The sequence below is a fragment of the Amblyomma mixtum genome, chromosome 6, assembly GCF_055824585.1.
Source record: "Amblyomma mixtum isolate Tamu chromosome 6, ASM5582458v1, whole genome shotgun sequence".
In the NCBI taxonomy this organism is placed as follows: domain Eukaryota; kingdom Metazoa; phylum Arthropoda; class Arachnida; order Ixodida; family Ixodidae; genus Amblyomma; species Amblyomma mixtum.
The window spans coordinates 79,063,874-79,083,141 of NC_143017.1; the positions used below are offsets into that span (position 1 = coordinate 79,063,874).

Consider the following 19,268-nt stretch of genomic DNA (forward strand, 5'->3'; position numbering starts at 1 on the left):
GCAACCATGGAGTGCAAACTTCCGCGACGTGCTCTGGCAGGCCGTTTTGATTGGTTGCGCCAGGTGCCGTCATTGGGAGAGCGAAATAGGAGTGGGAAGCCCCGCCAAAATCGAGTTGAGGGCAGCGTTTTGTTTGCTTGTATTTTGAAATTTTTTCATTGAATAACTCCCGTTCCTGTGCATCGATTCCTGTAATTCTTCTTAAGTCAGCATCTGTGCGACATAAAGAATCCACCTGAAGTATAGCCGGTATCCCCCCAAGCAGTGTTTCACAGCCCCTTTAAGTCGGCCGCGTCGAAACAGCATTTCTGGCTCATCATCTACAGCATTGATTTTGAAGCACAAGTGACCGCTACTCAATGTAAACTTGCGCCTAATCCACACCGAAAATCCTTCGGGCAACGCGGTCTCAGTACAGGTTCTCACAGGATGAAAGCAGGGACGCTTTTAAAACATGTACGAAAAAATATTAGTTTTGACAGCAAATGTAGCGGGCGAATTTATTACATGAACGCATCCACTGTCCACGATCTCTGGAGTACCAAGAAAATTGCGCCATGGCGCCGACTTTGAAACGGCGAAAGATCGAAGATGGCAGGCTTTTGGAAAATAAACGATGTTCATGAACAATCCAGTCCAATCTGTCAATACTCTGATTTCATGACAACGAAGCTTCCGCTGTAACAAAAATTTTCACGGTCTCGTGAATTCGTTGAAGCGAGATTCGACTGCGAGATGTTTCAGACTTACAAGAGGAAGAGTCATGCACCCCACACTCTCGGACTCCTGCGGTCCAAAAGTTCGATTTTTCAGTTCCATTTAGTCCCTGCCACAACCAGCCGACTTTTTGCTGCCGTAAAAAGCACCATCTTGGATTCAACTGGATTTACTTAGCAGGCAGACTGACTTGGACAGAAGTCTGTTTCAGGCCAGCTGGTCAACGGTCATACTGAATGTACGGCGTGAAACAAGACAATGACATGCTAGTCTACATCGCGCCAGGAATGCACCAATGGGATTCCTGCCTCCTGTACCTATTTTATGCTGCACAGTCAATGTGGCTAGGAGAAGCATGGCATTTTCTACGCCTTACTTTGCCATGGTCCATCCAGGAAATACCAAAAATATTTGGCGATGACACTTAAAGCCAACCAAAAAATGCAATTTATTTCACTATCGAGTAGGGGTGTGGGAATATTCGAAATTTTCGAATATAATTCGAATAACATATTTTTAGCATTCGTATTCGATTCGGAAACCAAGTATTCGTGTTTTGTCGAATATTTGATCCGACGCGAATATTCCTATTTGGCCGAATATTCGATAGTGAGCACAGGCGTTCATTTCAGTCCGCAAGTCCTATCGACATAGATATAGCAACATGGCGGCGCCCAGAGCCTTGCGTAACGTTAGGCCATGCCGTAGCTGACTGTGCTGGTGAGCTCCTATACCTCCCAATGAGCGTCCGACTCTGATTCGTTCCATGGCGAACCAAGGCTGTGGAAAGCCATCCGCAAAGCTGCTGCATCCCAGCAACGCGTTTTTGTGCTTATGGAATGCTAGCCTTAATCAATTCTGTGTACTAGTCATTTTCTTTGATATTTCCACTCCTCCAAGAATAATGTTCTAGACTTTGAGACTTTTTGTGCAGCCACACACACCTTTTGTGTATTTTTACTCATTGATAGTTGCACTGTGATGTTCTTGGGTGCTCAAATACAGTCGACGACCGATTTTTCGGACTCTCTAGGGACCGCGAAAACGACCGAAAAATCGGGCAGTCCGGAAAATCAAATTTCACCGAAAAAATCACGAACTTATTACCACTATGCCGAAGAAAGCGGCCAGTTGTATTGCACACATTCTAAAGCTCCTCATGACTATATTTCGCCGCGCGAAATACCGTATAAACGCGTATAAGGGCAGCACTTTTTTTTTCCCAGATTCGAGGGCCAATTTTCGGGGTGCGGCCCATACACGCGATATGCGAAAAAAAAATTTTTTTCAAGTAAAAACACACCAACCAGGGAATGAGCGACATTTATTCTACGTTCAATCGTCACTCGCGAAGTATTTAGACTCCTGAGCTGGTGCTGCGCTCTGGTGCACGCTCATGCCAAAAGAAGCCGCGCAGCATGTCCGCTGTCAACGCGTAGCCGTTGCTCCGAAATTCCATCACACAGAGGAGCAGCTCTTCTTCCAGTTCAGGAAACTCGCACGGCTTGACTCGGAAAGCGCGCTTTTTGCATCTTGTGTTTCTCTTTTGGTTGCACCATCATAGGACGCACTTCTCGGCCACGTCGAATTTCCCGCCCGCCGCACGCTTACTGACCGCGTTCGAAAGCTAACTCCCAGCCGTGTAGCTTAAGGTGCTTGCCAACGCGCTAAAACTGTGAAGCTCGGCGACAGCACGCGAAAGCCACTATCACGGCGAACGCGCTAACTAGCATGCTAACACGCCACGAAAGGCTGGAGCTGGCGATACTGATGCCGATGTGAACAGCGGAAAATCGCGACCGAGAAAAACGTTGATGATAATGACCACGGCGCCATCCATAAACGGCACTTGGAAGCTCCGGTGCGCGCGCGTGGCCTCCGCGAACGGCGAAGCGCCGGAGCAGATCGCGGCCGCGATAAGATCTGGCGGCGCGATAAGATCCGGCGGCGCGCCCGAAGCGCGCTTCGATCGCGGAGGCCACGGCGTGCGCGTAGCCTCCGCGATCAAGCGCTCCGCGATCGTATTCGCGTTCTGTGTTCGGGACTAAAGACTCGGCACAGATGAGTTCCGTGAACTCAGACTACGGTTCAAGTTCGTGCGGCGGAAAACATTCAAGGACAGTACGAATTCGAAAACACGCGAGCGCAATGTGCCGACTCGCGCAGAATTTCAGCATCGCAAGAGGCTCCCTTTCAGCTTCAATTTCGTTTTGTTTGATCAAGTTTTCGATATCTCCTGCAGTCTGAATTAATGAGGTTCCACTGTACACATTATATGGCGGCTTGGGTACTGGCGGCGAGTGCGAACGAGGTCCGAAAAATCAAGTGGTCAGTAGCGGTGCATCCGAAATTTCAAGCGCTCTTACACATTGGCTCTATGGGTCATGTCGCGGTGCCGCGAAAAAGTCCGAATAATCAAGCATGTCCGAAAAATTAGGCGTCCGAATTTTCGGTCGTCGACTGTAAATGTTTTGTAGTGGTTAAATGCGTCTGTCCTTCATTACTCGATATTCGATTCGATATTCGGAGCTAAGTATTCGTATTCGATTCGTATTTGGAAAATTGGATATTCGCACACCCCTACTATCGAGCCAAACAAAAAAATGCAATTTATTTCACTATCGAGAGTATCTGTAACCACAGAATGCATTGCAGGAACAGCACATTTTTGTAAGGCTCACAGATGGTAGTAACTGAACTCTGGTTTCGGCCCCCCATTTGCTGCTTACACGTGCTGCTGGCGGCACCCGCTGCTGTTTTTCAAGCTAGGTAGTGTGCCTTGTTCCCCTGCTGTCGTCATGGCTTGGGGAGCCACCACCTGGACAGTGTGCTCCACATTCCTTGCCACTTTTTTGTACTTCATGCGCCACTGCGTTCAACTGCTTCTCTTTTCCATTCTAGGCAGCACGCTCGACGTCCATCACTGTTTGAAAGGCAGTAGCGCTCCCCACGCTTTGGTTTAGAGACATGCTCAGCTGCCTTGGTTACCTTCTCGTCTTTGTTCGTGGCTACATATAGCTGCCATTGGCGACACTGACAAAAGCATTTCTATCTCTTGGTTCATCTGGATGCAATGCACAGTCACGACTGCAGTACTACTGCTTAGAAGCATTTGGAAGCATGGAACAAATGGGTGAAGCATGATGATGATGACGCCTATTTCATAGCTGGCAAGTACTACAGTCAAACTGTGACGTATCAAACTAGGATATTGCTAATTACTGACAATTTCAAACTCATGGTAAATATTTTTTATGCATGCAATTTTTTATTTTATACAACAAACACGGTGGGACAGAAAGTGGATATATTGAACTCTCCAGTGCCATGCCGTGACCACTCAAATGGCAGGCCGATGGCTTCGCCGTACCATACGAGTGACCAGTGGTGCGGCAAGCGTTTGCGTCATGGTTCACGCCACTCGGCAACAGTGCACCGGAGTGGGCGGTTTAGTAGCCAGGAGGTCAACACGTATTTGCGCTTCTTGCACCCATTATCAGCGTCTCAGAAGCAGCAGTGTAGATGGCAGTAGCCTAGCACTCACCATACTGCAGTCACATTGACTGTTACAGAGGTGGTGAAATATGGCAGTAGCTTTCACTACGGCACACCATTTCCCACAAGACACCGTAGTGTAATGCGGAGAAGCCACACTTAGGAGGCATTTAGCCTGTCACCACTGCGTGTTAGGTGGCACTTTGCAGGAAGCCAACCTAACTGGCTTTTGGCACTCAGTATTTCGCGGCCTCCAGGATCACCGTGAACGCCTCCAAAATGGCACTAAAAGATCGCAAAAGGTCTCCTTCCGCTCAGAAAGTCACCTGAGTTGCTGTCCCTTCATGATTAAACTGCATTGCTCTCTGTGCGTTCTTGACAAACCATTATGTTAGGAATTTTGGCTATATCAAATTGTTTACGACTTTTAACATGTTTATGATTTTTTTATAATAAGGTTAAACTGTATTACCAATCAGAACATGTGGCACAAGACATCGCAGTGATGGCCATGTGGTATGAGGTATCGAAAAACGAAGCTGCTCTAGTAGAGGAAGCTTGCATCGGAAAAAAAACAGGCTTGAAAATGCCTGCCTGTGCCATTCAACTTTTTTTTTTTATCCACCGAAAACTTCAAAACATATGATGCAAAATTATTTAACGCAAACCACTACTTGCTTCGAATCCACTTAGAATTGAAAGCCATTAATTGTGCAAGAAGAGTAGAAATGCCTTCAAGTACAAGCAGCTTTACAGTTGGGTTTTCATTTCCTTTCATTCCAAGTACAGCTTCCAGTAATCGACACTCGAAACACACAAAATGAAACTGACTCGAATCGAATCGAAGCACTTCTTGTCATCATTACGCATTATTTCATTTGAATTTAGTGTGAGCTAAAATTTCATCACATGTCTAAGAGGAAAAAAAAAATGTTAACATTTCTTTCTTCTAAATACCGTACAAATGCGAGTAAGGGCCGCACCCATGTATGGGCCGCACCCCGTTTTCCCGAAGGAAATGTTTAAAAAAAAAAATAAATCCGTGTAAGGGCCGCACCCGAACTTTCCATGACCCAGGCGGGAATAGCCTTCTAAATGCACTCGCCGTGGCCTCCGCGATCGGCTCCGGCTGCGAACAACGGTGCGCTCGATCGCGGCGCGCTTGATCGCAGAGGCCAAGCACGCACACAAGAGCTTCCAAAAATTGTCCATAGATGGCGCCCGAGACTGCAGTCATCATCATCATCATCATCGTGTTGTTTTTTTTTCTCCGCCGCGACTTTCCGCTATCTAGATCGGCATCAGTGTCTGTGCGATCATCGTGTTTTGTTTTTTTTTCTCCGCCGCGACTTTTCGCTATCTAGATCGGCATCAGTATTGGCGCGCTCACGTAGTTTGGTGGTTGTGGCTTTCGCGTGCTGCCGTCGAGTGCGGCGGACAGTGAATTCGACGTGGCCGAGAAGTGCGTCCGATGATCGTGCAACCAAAAGGGTGCACTGAGAAACACAAGCTGCAAAAAGCGCGCTTTCCGAGGCAAGCCGTGCGAGTTTCCCGAACTGGAAGAAGAGCTGCTCTGATATGTGATGGAAGTGCGGACACGCTGCGCGGCTTCTTTTGGGATGAGCGTGCACCAGAGCACAGCACCAGCTCAGAGTCGAAATACTCCGCGAGTGACGATTGAACGTAGAATAAATGCCGCCCATTCCCTGATTGGTGTGTTTTAACTTAAAAAAAAAAAATTTTTTTCATACATTGCGTGTATGGGCCGCACCCCGAAAATTGGCTCTCGAATTCGGAAAAAAAAGTGCAGCCCTTACACGCGTTTATACGGTAATTAGCTGTCTGAGCTTATGTATAAACGCACTTTGCACCTTAAGTAATGAATGACAACTTACATCTTACTGATCCATCAGCCTTGTTGGACTGCAATAACGATGCCTGAAACAAATATAAAAGAATCATGAACAAATATGCTCACCAGTCATAAAATGAAGCTAACTTAATTCAGCAACAAATAACATTACGAACTCCTCTTCACTCAGTACTTTCTGGACCAACAGTCTTTCTGGCCTTGCATCAGAACAAAGAAAAAAAAATCCTGAATATGAAAACGACCTGATCCCTTATGACTGGCTGCTTTGCATTATGCAGTGCAATTAAAATTTTCCACTGGTGCAGTGCAATTAAAATTTTCCACTTCTGCAGCATCCAGTTTGCATGTGAACACCAGCCCTTGCAAAATTGGTCAGAAAAAAAGAAACTAAGTTGAAACAGACTCCATGTAGCCAATATGTTCAGCAGAAAACAAGAAATCAGGACAATCAATGTGATTGATGCGTTAGAATTGTGGTTCCAGTTCTGCGACCGAATTCGGTTTGGTTTGGTTTATGGGGTTTAACGTCCCAAAGCGACTAAGGCTATGAGGGACGCCGTAGTGGAGGGCTCCGGAAATTTCGACCACCTGGGGTTCTTTAACGTGCACTGACATCGCACAGTACACGGGCCTCTAGAATTTCTCCTCCAAAGAAATTCGGCCGCCGCGGTCGGGATCGAACCCGCGTCTTTCGGGCCAGCAGCCGAGCACCATAGCCACTGAGCCACCACGGCGGCTCAACCGAATTCGCTCCCAGCTACAGTGACTGGGTCTGCAGGAGATGCCAGGGTGGAGCTGTCAAACGGTGACAACGCCACGCCAAACACACGATGATGTTGCGTGGAGTGCATGGCAGCATTGAAATCGAATGCGTGACAACGTCACGCCAAACGCACGATGATGTTGCGCGGAGTGCATGGCAGCATTGTAATCGAATGCACATCATCAAGGGCTGGCTATGTGCGGAGCAAGATTTGTGTTGACGAACTGCATTCATTCACGGCTGTTGTGATCGGCGCTGTGGGAAACGCCAGTGTGCAACCGTCAAACGCTGACAACGCTGCACCAAATGAGCAACGGTGTTGCTTGGAGTGCATGAAAGCGTTATATTAAACATCAATTGGCTATCAGCTGGCTATGTGTGCAGCACGTGCCAACCACATGGCGAGATCACACCATCCTCACGCAGCTGGTTGAAAGTCAGTGGCGACCTTCCCGCGAGTCTTCCCCACCAGCTCTGATTGGCCGCATTAGTTTCCTCTTCACCATGGCGCTCCCCTCACTACACCATCCTCCCACATTACTCCTTCCACCTCTCCATTTTGACCGCGAGGCTTCAAACTTGACACTATGGGACAGATTTTGTGAAGATGGGAGCAGTAATGCAGTAGTAGCACATTAAAAAGAAGAGCAAAAACAATAATTATTTGTGGCCATCAGCACCTAAGAAAATTTCACTTTATTTAGTAGCACTTATGTGCAAGATGGAAGTCAAGGGAAAGTGAGGATGGCTAACCAAAAAAAAAAAGTCTTTCTCATCAGGAATAGATGTAACCATGACATTCTTTGGAGCACCAGAGTATCGCTTCAATGGTGGATTATATAGATGGTGCTTAGCTGCACTATCTTGCCCTGTCCATCACGTGCCATGCCACACCGTAAAACGCTCCTGCCGCCGACCTTGTTGGAGTGCGACACGAGCCAGACACATACATTTACAAACACACGCTCACAATTCAACAATACTGTCTTACAGATGGACACAACCATATAACATCTGTGGCATCGCTTGGTGTGAGTATGCGCACTCCCTGAACCACCTCCTTTCCGCCACCTTTACTCTTTATTTTTTATGGACAAACCCGTCTTATCGCTTGCGAGCGATGCCACAATGATGAGATCCAATCGCTGTAACACGCACAGTCCTACAGTGCTGTCGCCGATAACCCGACCTTCACATTGATACCAGGGCTATCGAAAACCCACGTTCCCGGCATGCGACACATAGTCGCTCTTAAAGAAGGACAGTGATCCTGGAAAACATGAGCATGCATGACTAAAAACCGCAACCTGAAGAATAGTCTATGTCACAACTGTGCAATATACCTGCTGCCTTGTGTTGCTGCACACTGGACAGGTGTAGTCACCATCTTTGGGGGCACTAGTGAGTTGGCTGTCACACTCTACATGAATAAATCTGGAAAGAAAAAAGAACAGATGAATACATTGCAGTAGCCGTCACCTTCAGAAATGTACTGCACTTGTTCGCATGATAAATGCACTTTTTTCTCCCCAAGAAAATTGCGAAAATTTGAGGTGCATGTTTATTGCACGATCAAAATAAAATGCTTTTATTTTGCTTCAGTCTATTACAGACAAACCATCGACATACAGAAAAGCGTGTTTCTTCCATAACTGCCCAGGGCCTGTCGTCCAACATGAAGCAGTATATGCAGTAGCATATTAGCAAAAGTTTAGGAACATTCACACACCCCTACCAAAAACCATGCACCCGTCAGTCACCCAGTTCAGAAAATTTCAGGACAGAATTAAAATGACCCAGAACAGGAAGACAAAGATGATGAAATCAAAGATTGCCAAAGCTATGCTACGGTTTGGCTTATGGTTAATTCCAGTGCGAACTGTCACTTATGGTTTAGATATAGTAGTGAAACAGATAGCCTCACATCTCCTATTCAAACTTGTTCGTCACCTTATTCCAGGTGACACAACATTGTTTGTGAGCGGTCGGCCGATTGGCACCTGCTGCTGCGGCTTCTGGCTCCACCCGCTGATGTTTGCGATGCTCTTGCTGCACATTCTTTTGAGCGCGAGCTTCATCTGTAGACGCTTTCAGGCACGTGATGGAAGGCAGATCAGCATAAGCAGCCAAGAGGCCTGGAGAAGTCTGGAGTGGTAGCTGTTGCACCTCCACACTATGATGTCATACCAGTTTGCCAAGTGTGCTAAGCACCTACCTATTGCTCCTAACAGTGATGTCATACAGCTATGCATCGCGGACCAGCTTCACTGAAGCTTTGCGCCAAGACACCCCTCACAAAACCAAAATATATACAGCTCTTGCTGTAAAAAAAAAGTCTTACAACATCACTGCCATAGGCAGAGATAAAACTACTATAGATGCCACCAATCTACCTAAACAGGCACCCTTGACAACTTGCACTTACTGCTTAGCTCACATTAAACAACACAGCTCTCTGCCTCCACGTAATTTTAACTTAAAGGTAATGCGTACACTAAAACATGCACCATAAAGCAAGTGCTCTGAAAATTCGCATGATAATATGACCAAGTAAACTCATGATTTGTTGAACCAGGTTCAGGATGAAAACTGGCACCTTCTGCGTAGAGCACTGCACTGTGTCTGTTCGGAATTTGTATCTTTATTGTGCCATACACAGTACAATGCCAAACCAGCTAGTACCAAAGTTCCAAAAAGCTCCTAACAGTCAGATATATAAAATGGGGTCCTATACCATAGAATCTCGGTGATACGAACACGGCTGATATGAATTTCACAATGATACGAATTCATCGAATTCCCCGGCCAGAGTGCATTGGATATAATGTGCGGAATTTAGGATGTTCGGAATTCTCTTCTGCGCTGCCGAGATGATACGAACACGCAAGCCACGACCACACCCTCAAACACTAATCACACTGCCTGTACATCAGCAACGTCGCGGTTGCTAACCATGCGGTACACACCACGAGCAGCCCGCACATCGCCGATGTCGCAATCGCCAGTTACGCTGTACGCACCGCGAGTAGCAAGCAGTGGCTGCATAGCCATGAATAAAACCCGTCAAGCCATAAAGAGATCTGCGTGAATGCATTTTTCATGCTTCTGCATAAAAATTTTGTTCGGATGGATGAAACAAAATTTCAGACGATACGAATTTTATTGTGACCCCGTGAGGTTCGTATCACTGAGATTCTACTGTATAATAGTATACAGCCCAGCCAAGAGGAATGAGGGACTCACTTCCTGCACATGTTGCACTGGGCCATGTCCCCGCGCTGGCTGAACTGCCGGTAGGCCTTGCCACACAGCGGGCAGGCGACGCCCTTGTTGCGCTGCTGGTAGCAACTGTCACACACCGTGAAGTTCATGTGCCACCGAGAACTGGGCCCACTCCCAGGGGTTCGCGAGCCGCAGTCCCCACAGACCCGACAGTTCTGCAAGAAAAGAAACAAAGCTCTGTACTGTTCCACCAAACAACAAATGTTACCTGCTAAAGAAGTGTGTAAAGTAACCCAAAGCTGCACGGCCATTCAAAACTGCTGCAGCGCTAGACTATGCGTCCAGGCTATGTGTCAAAGCAAGAGTAGGCAAGAGCAAGAGCAAGGTCTCTAACTAGATGCCCATAAGCTGTGCAATGTCAGTGCACATTAGAGAGCCCCAGGTGGTTGAGATTTACCCAGTGCCCTCCGCTACCTAACTCTTTCTCTTTTCTTTCTTTTACTCAATCCTTCATCCATTCCATCAAGGCACAGATGAGGTGTCAACTGAGAAGTGAGAGAGTCACTGCACCCTTTCCGTACCTCAAAAAGCAACCAAAAAGCAATGTTTTTTTTTCTTCTACAACAAATATGCTTCTCAACCTTAAGACTATGCAGATCACACCTCACCACTGCTTCTCGCATGCAAAAAAAAACGGGGTGGGAGGTTCATCCATGTCACTGCCACTAAGTATGGCCCCACAACTACTGCAACAATGTCTCAGCAGAAAAATTTTATTGCAGTGAAATCCAGCTGTAATGATTTATCCTCTACAATCAGAATCCAATTTACTAACATGCTATATTTAACAAAATCCAAACTCTGAGTGCAGCATGGTTAATGAAGGGCACAAAAATATTGGAGGGGACAATTAACTACGCCTCAAACGTATGACTCGATAGCTTAATGGGTTAATGCCCATATAAAGTGAATTGGTCATTCTCTATTTAACATTCATAGATCCCTGGGAGTCGTCATACCACTCCTGGCGCAGTGGTGCTGCGGTTAAGCGATGCACCACTGCCCTCCGATGGCAGGAGCTGCCACCGATGGGGCTTGTACGCCCCAGATTGCTCTTGCCGACCAACCTCTAACGAATCATTAATTAATAACCATCTACCACGGTGCGCCATTTGCTCACAGTCTGGGGGGCAGGTTGTGCCCACCTGTCTCCTAAGTTGCTTCCATGGGGATTTTTCAGGGATTTTTCGCTCACGGTCAACAATGCCGACAGCGATGCCAGATTTTCTGCAACGCGAACTCGTTAACGCTACTGCATTAGAAGTTACAAGGCAGCAAGCAGCTGATATTGCAAGTTAATGAGTAACCATGCAGATATATGTAGATTCAACACATACTAATGCACCCCTTGGCAGCATTAAATGTTCAAATTGTCTAACAATATAATTATATCGAATTACTCTCAGCCTCAACTACAGCTTAAAGTTTGAATTCTGCACAAATGTGCGCATTTAAACACTAACACATGAGCATATGGCTGCTCTGACTAGCTGGAGACATTTTGCACCACACTGTAGGATCGTACCAGCAACACATATCAAATCGGGCCTTCAGACCAAGAGGAGCTAAAAAGCAAAACATGAAGCCTAGATCCCAAAGATGCAGGTTAGTACAAATGGGGCAGCCCTGCATGACATAAAGATGTGACACGATGTCTTTCCCAACGAGCTTGTGAGCATTTACCTGACACTTCCAGCCGTGCTTCGGAACATTGGCCACCATGGGCTTCACGCAGTAGACGTGAAATGCCTTGTCGCAAGCATCACACGTCAAAAGCCGGGCCTCATCACCAGCTTGCCTGAAAAAGAAGAGGGAACAAAGAACACAACATGAACCTCATCGTTAAGCCCAATTCGCTATCCCAGCACACCACACAATGGGAAAAGCCAAGAGCACACCATTCACACGGTGCGTAAGCTTATTAGGTTAAATGTTCAATTTCATATGTGCCCTTAGAGAAAAACTGCCACCAAAGCAAAAAAAAAAACTGATGAGAGTTTTGGTCAGCCAACCCTACTTTGGCCAGTCACTTTTCATCTCCTCTTACTCCTCTGCAGATGCCAGTGATACCACCTCAGCAGTTGAGGTATTAAAGGGGGACACTTGAAACACCCCGTTTCCACCTGGCCTGTGCAGGCCACAGGAAGAGTATCGAAGCAAGACAGCCACGGCACAGCTATTGTGCAATACAGGCCAGAGGTCATCCTCACCTGCAGCCCTGACAAGTCTTGCAGTCGGGACACTGCCAGCCCAGGCGGGAGGCAGGCGTGACGACTACGGGTGGGTCCAGGCAGAAGCCATGATAGTGGGCACCACACACGGTGCAGAAGAGCAGATCGGGCATGGAGACCATCTCCTCACAGGACTGGCAACTGGCCTGCGAACCCACTGCACCAACAACAGCACCAACCCCAATGTGAACAGCGGTCCTCGAAGAAAACGGTACATCTGCCTCTCAAGCCTCCCACCTATGTCAACACAGCCAATGAACACAGCCAGAATAAAGCACAGCTAGCCGCAATGGAGATGCGAATGCACTTTATACATTGCTATTCACAACAGTGACGTGTCATGAGTCAGTCGACGGTGGCCTTGCATGCGTTAAGTTTCAGCTTGTGTCAAAACATAAACACCATGCTGCTCGGCATAGCAAACAATGAAATATGAAAGCATGCGCGCACTGATTCCCACAAGCTGCCCGCGTTTTCAATGCCCACCCACAGTACAAGAATCTGTGAAAACAAAGCCAGTACTGGCGGCACCAACCACAGTAGCCATCAAAATGAAGGCAATTGAAGTAGCACTTTCCAAAGATAAAAGGGATCTTGAAACAAGTACCGTATTTTCCGGTGTATAAGGCGCGGCTTTTTTTCGAAAATCTTGCTGGTGCGTCCTATACAAGGGTGCGTCTTATATGCGAATTTGTCATCTTTTTTTTTGCAAGTTCATCGATTACTCCAGTTCATGCTCAAGCTTTTTTCACCTAAAAAATATCACTACCAATAACGCGGTTGTAACACGGTTAATACTTCAATACCGGGACCGCTGTGCGCGACATTCTAGGTGATCTTTATCATGAAACGGCGGGGATGACGACTTCCGGGATCACAAACGCGCGGCTGTTTCGGAGGCCCCAAACAAAAGTAATGAGAAGCGCCAAAAGATGGTGACAATCGCGCTTCTCGCCATTGTCAAGACAAGCCGGCGTTCTTTTTTAGTCACCCTTTGCAACTTTTTTTGCTCCGTGTACGTAGTGCATGTTTCAGCCGAGTTGCTTCCAGAAATGGGTGAACCTTTTGATAGCGCATCTGAAGATGAAGACTTCGAAGGTTTCAAGTAGAAATAAAATGTTGTTATGGAAATATGGGGAGCTGTATCGTTTTTTCTTTCTTTTTTGCTAAAACGTGGACGGGTATGGCGTGAGTGTTGCCTTTTTCGATCACTTAGCGTTGCTTAAGAATTGCTCACAGGTACGGTGCATTTCGCGATAGTCGCGCAAGCGTGTTTAATTAAGCCTCACTAGCCTAACTGGATAAACTGGTGTGCGTCTTATACACGGGTGCGTTTTATATATGAACTTTTTCAGTGACAACTTGCATATATGGCAGGTGCATCTTATACAAGGGTGCGTCTTATACACCGGAAAATACGGTAATCCAGGAGCATGCTCTACTTCCCACAGCAAATAACGCCTTTTCTACTGAGCAACAATCCTTTCACCCTCGCACATGCACCATGGATGAAAAGGCAAACCCCTCTCCTCCAAGAAGCTCCTGCTTACGAAACTGCTACACCTACCATAGGAAACGGCCTTGTCTGCGTGAGAAGGGCAGAGAAGTATCAGGGCCTTCATGTCCTGAGAAGCAAGAAAAGTCAATGGTTAGGGTTTCAGCTTCGGCAAAAAAGGACACGGATAAACATCCTGACAAGCATCATAAGACAGAAAACAGGACCCTAAGATATGAACACACAAAGGCACTTACTTGAAAACAGCCATATGCCGCCGCACACGGAAAATGGAAGATCATGCTACAGTCCGGAAGGTGGCAGCGGATGCTAGCTCCATATTTTTGACATCCGCTACAAATCTGAAAGAAGAGAGAAAAAAAAAATTGCAAATGTAAAGGCAAGTTTCGCAGTCAAGCAGCGTGATGCCACTTGTGTGAGGCAGCTGTGGCAGCACTGCATTCGTAACAAGAAAGGTCCACTATCCACTGCACTGCAAAACAGACACACAGAAAACATGCAAGAAACAGGAAGTAAACCATTATACCTGTGACATCCCAGAGAAGACCGCTTTGTCAACATGGATAAGGCTGTCATCTTCTCCCGGACAAACACCTTCTGACCACGCAGCACAATTTCGGTGCACGTATGTGTGGCCTGAGAAGAAGAAAGAAAAGCGTTTCAGTGTTGTGAAGGCATAAACACCAGGCTGCACTGCAGCCAAACACCGTTATTATGGTTTTTCATTGTACCATGTGAAAAAAAAAAAAAACAGCCCGAAAACACAGTAACTGAGTACAGCATATGGTAAAATTGCAAACCGCTATACGCAACTTGTTTTTTTTATTCTGTGCAAGTGCAGCATGCTTTGTGGCTCTCACGATCATTCTGCATGCACAGAACATCTGCAACGCCCTGTGCTGCCTCTCAGTCTGCCAGAGCAGCTGTCAGTGGAAAGGAGGCAGCAGTGAGGAGGAAGCACACACAAAGCGGATGAAGTTGGGGCATGCATGCAGTTCTGCGCTATTTTCACTGCAGCTGCTTGAATCCTAAACAATCCTCGTCTATCGGAATCCAGAAATTGTGCCCTTTAGGCTGCAGGTGACAAGAAAAGAAACGCATAAACAAACAAAAGCCTCAGAACGAAGCCATGCAACCACAGTCAATACAAGCACTGCCCATACGCCCTCTGCTGCTGTACAATTTCATTTTCATGCCTTCAGACATGTGTACTAGGGTCACAGCAGCAACAGAACTGCATCAACAGCCGCAACAAAATTCAGACTGCCCAAAAGTCTGTGTAGCATCAATGTAGGCGCAGCACACTGGAAGCTGCTGAACACAATGGGAGAGAAGCGCCAATTGAGACTAAAGTCTCCCTTTGGCCACCATGCTTTTGCTGTTTCGTGCGCGCTAAATGTGAGCTGTCAAAATGCGCGCACAGGGTAGAGCACTATCGCAAGGTGACATTCACGATGTACCATGTGGTAATACTGCCACAATTAATAATGCAACGGCCGAGTTTGTACTGCATGGTTTTTATGGCAGCTAGAGGAAGACTGGGTCGAGAAAGCGTAGATGCCAGGAAAACACAGCACACAAGAACGTAACAGCACAGTTCTACTGTACAACAACAGTACAGAATTCTACTTCTAGCTCAGAACAAAAACAGTTTGCTTTTTGATTATAAAACAGAGCATCAAGTGTTACGTAGCAATGCCTATATTTGGCACATCCATCCAGCTGTAAGCCTACCTCAGCACCGGGTGGCGCACTCGCACTCACGGATATTTTTCTTATCTACCCACTCACTCACACCCCTACTCGCGCTTACATCCAACAACTCATGCACTCCACTCGCTCACATCAGCACACACTCACTAACACTCACAGATAACGCTCACATGAGTGAGCGAGGCCAAACGAGACCACATGAGTGGAGTGCCCCAACCTATGGCTGCCAGAGGCTAGGAACCTGGTGGTCTCATATGTAGTAGACACACTGACAGTACGAAGCACGAGGCGCCAAAATATGCTCACAGAGTGAAAGCTCAACTGTGGGAGGAGAAGTTTAGAGAGCAGTCACATACCATCTTGCTCAAACAGTGCCCCCACTTCGGGCTCTTCCGCAAAGCCCACCGCTAGGGTCTCTTCAGCGCTGTTGGTAGGCTTGCATTCGGCAGTCAGCCGTGAAAGTGGCTTTCCCCTGCAGAACAAAGTGCAAAAGTAAATGCTAGGCCATTTCCTACAAATGAAGAAAGTGCAGAAGCTTAACAAGTGTCTTCCTTTACTCGGTACTCCTTCAGTATGCACCAGAGGCAGTATGCACAAAGCGAGAAATGAAACCATGAAAGCCGATGCACTCAACTCCCTGCATCACAAACAAAACAGCAGAGGCTCGACAAAAACACAAGGCTAGGAAGGAGGCGCACCTAGACAGTCGGAGCCCCTTGCCCCCTCGACGAGCGGGCAGTGCAGCACTCCCTTGCTGCATGGCGGCTCGTTCTTCGGCCGATGGAGGTAGCGGCCCCCGCTGCTGCAGCAGCTTTGAGGCCTTGCGGAATGGCTGGAAGCCCAAGGTTGGATCAAAGCGCACCAGCTTGCCCTGCCCCATGGCACTGCCATCGCCCAGGTTGCATAGCGCGCACACACGCTCGGGCCTGCAACAGGTGACAAGGGTCGCATGACCACACCACACACACACACACACACACAGGAGCACACCTCACACACAGGAGGAATACTACGAGTTGAGGCACATTCAAGTGCACTCTTACCCACAAAGTGCAAAACACTTTCTTAAATATTTTTTTTTAATTACAACGTTCCGCCAAAAAGTGCCTTTTGTTTTGGCATGTTCTTTGGTAACTACTGTCACAAAGGGGTTTTTATCACTTTGTGTATGCCACATGAGATAGAACCAGCGCATTTTTGAACTGTCTTGTTCGCGCATGGCAATTTCTACAATGTTCAAAATGCCTGTCAGTGCTTTAGGCGCCTTATCTTGAAAGTTCGCGGTACCCCTTAAACTGAACGCGGTCAAGAGCGATAAGCATTCCCAACAACTGTCCAGCGCACTCACTGCTAAGCTACTACCCACACTCTCAAGTCATTTTCTGTTTTTGGGCACAAGCTTACATAATAAATCAATGAATTGAGTTTATTGCGACCATGATCTGTTGTCGTTTAAGGCCGTGCCTTTCGTCACCACTGCATAGTGACAGGCATAAATACTGACTGATTTATCCCCTTGGGACGTCAGTAACACTGTACACGGATGAAATGGTCTATCTAAAAGCCATGCTGTAAGAAACATGCCCTTTATGTACTATTTGCCATTTTTGCGTGTTTCAGCACATGCAACTCGCTCCTATTTACATTAAGCGTGGCTTGCCTCTCCCCCACATTTCCTTGTGTTGTTCAGTTCACGAATATCTTTCTAATTTGCTATCTCCTTGTGCCCCACCACCCTACTGAGCTAGCCCCGCCATTTCACGGCCATGGCCTCGCGAGGCTTGCCAAACGCAAAGTGCAAAAATGCCAGTTCTGTGCATTGTTACGTTTTTGAAAGGGGCAAAAGGTAAAGGCAGAAAAATGTTAACGCAAAGCGCATCGCCAAGGCAGCAAACAAAGGTGCACACAATGTCAGCACACATTTCATTTCATTTCATTTCGCTTTATTTTTCGAGAATGTAAGTTACATCCTAGAGAGATGCAAGGGCTAAAAGCTGCTAAAAAGCAGCTTGACGGGGCCCAAGCACCTCAAATGGCAGTACACGACAGAACGCAAAAAAAAAAGGTTTACAAAGATATATAGGTTAGAACAGGCAAGCACAACGAGGCAAGTGACATATTGATTCAATACAATGAAAAACAATGGCAGTTTACAGACGCATGAAAACAAAGAAAGGACCCCCCCCCCCCCCCAAAAAAAAAAAAACTCATTGTGCATACATGGCACCTGCAGACAAACAGAGGCACATAAAATGCAACCAGGCTATATATTAACAAAATACATTTTTAACTCACTTTGTTTAACACCAGCCAAAACTTTGTACTTATTAAGAGTGGTCGGTAAATTGTGTTCAAGCATTTGAAGTTTATAATTATTTCGAAAAAATGGAATATACCAGGGATCGGTGTTTCGGGTGTGGGTTCGATTCGAAGCGGTCCTTAAATGGGCAGTATGTATGAGGAAATCTCTATAAGCACGAGAAGAATGGTAAAAAAACCTCAAAATGCGAAAAACATACATATGTTCAAAACGAATTATTTTATAATTAATAAAGGCACTTCGTGATGGAGAGAGATAAGGAAGGTTTGCAATGTAGCGGATCATTTTCTTCTGCAGAACCTGTATTTTTATCACATTTGTTTTTGTGGTAGTTGCCCAAACAGAGTAACAGTAATTCAAAACGGAACCGAAAAGAGCATGATAAATTTGAATTTTCACGTGAGTGGGAAGAAGCCATCGACATCGTGATAGAACACCTGCTACTGAAGAGAGCTTTTTACAAATATTTTCCACATGCTGATCCCAGCTGAGATGCGACGAGAAAGTAACTCCAAGGATTTTGTGGTTGTCAACAATTTTAATTTCTTGACCTGCGTATTTAGGAGCGCGTTGTAGTTCGAATGGCTTGTTCCTTGCACGGAAAATTATTATTTTAGTCTTTGTAGGGTTTATTTGGAGGCAATTAGAAGAGGACCAGTTTTCTAGTTTCGTAAGGATTACATTGCACTCTTCTATTAACTTGTTTATGTCGTGACCAGATATAAGTATACTGCTATCATCGGCGTATATGATAAATTTCGCTTTATCATGAATGTGCACAATGTCATTTATATAGATGTTAAAAAGCAACGGGCCCAGAATGCTGCCTTGAGGCACACCATTTTGTACCACCAGAAAAGAAGACTGATGCTTGTTGATATAGACGGACTGTTTTCGATTTTGTAGGTATGATTTGATCAGGTCTAAAGGTGTTCCACGGACTCCGTTTTGAGAAAGTTTATGTGTTAAAATTTCATGGTTTATGGAATCGAAAGCCTTACTAAAATCAATGAAGAGTCCGACAGTGAGAATACCCGCTTCAATGTTTTGCAGGACACATTCCTTCAGTGATAAAGTGCTAATTCTGTTGACTTGCCTTTTCGGAAGCCAAATTGAGCCTCAGACAGGATTTGTTTTACAGTAAAAAAGTTCACTAGACGGGAAAAGATTACTTTTTCCAAGCCCTTTGAAAAGACTGGAATCACAGATATTGGTCTATAATTGGACACTATATCTTTATCTCCACCTTTAAACAAAACTGTCACTCTTGCTTTCTTCATTTCTTCCAGGTAAACTCCCGTTTCAATTACCAAATTGAAGATGTATGCAAGCACGGGTGCAATAAAGCATAGTACATA

At 46.2% G+C, this 19,268-nt stretch overlaps 1 protein-coding gene across 8 annotated transcripts in view; it reads right to left on the minus strand.

Moving 5' to 3' along the window:
- Positions 1–19,268, minus strand: part of LOC149339478 (uncharacterized) — a 156,815-nt gene that overhangs the window by 125,007 nt on the left and 12,540 nt on the right. For all 8 annotated transcript variants that reach the window (XM_089548261.1, XM_089548265.1, XM_089548258.1 and 5 more), the window contains exons 5-14: positions 16,289–16,516; positions 15,947–16,062; positions 14,404–14,513; positions 14,114–14,218; positions 13,929–13,986; positions 12,341–12,518; positions 11,814–11,928; positions 10,092–10,285; positions 8,192–8,282; positions 6,108–6,150 (exon numbers count right to left, since the gene is read on the minus strand). In XM_089548261.1, coding sequence (XP_089404387.1) covers positions 6,108–6,150; positions 8,192–8,282; positions 10,092–10,285; positions 11,814–11,928; positions 12,341–12,518; positions 13,929–13,986; positions 14,114–14,218; positions 14,404–14,513; positions 15,947–16,062; positions 16,289–16,516 — 1,238 coding nt within the window. The remainder of the gene's footprint in view (positions 1–6,107; positions 6,151–8,191; positions 8,283–10,091; positions 10,286–11,813; positions 11,929–12,340; positions 12,519–13,928; positions 13,987–14,113; positions 14,219–14,403; positions 14,514–15,946; positions 16,063–16,288; positions 16,517–19,268) is intronic.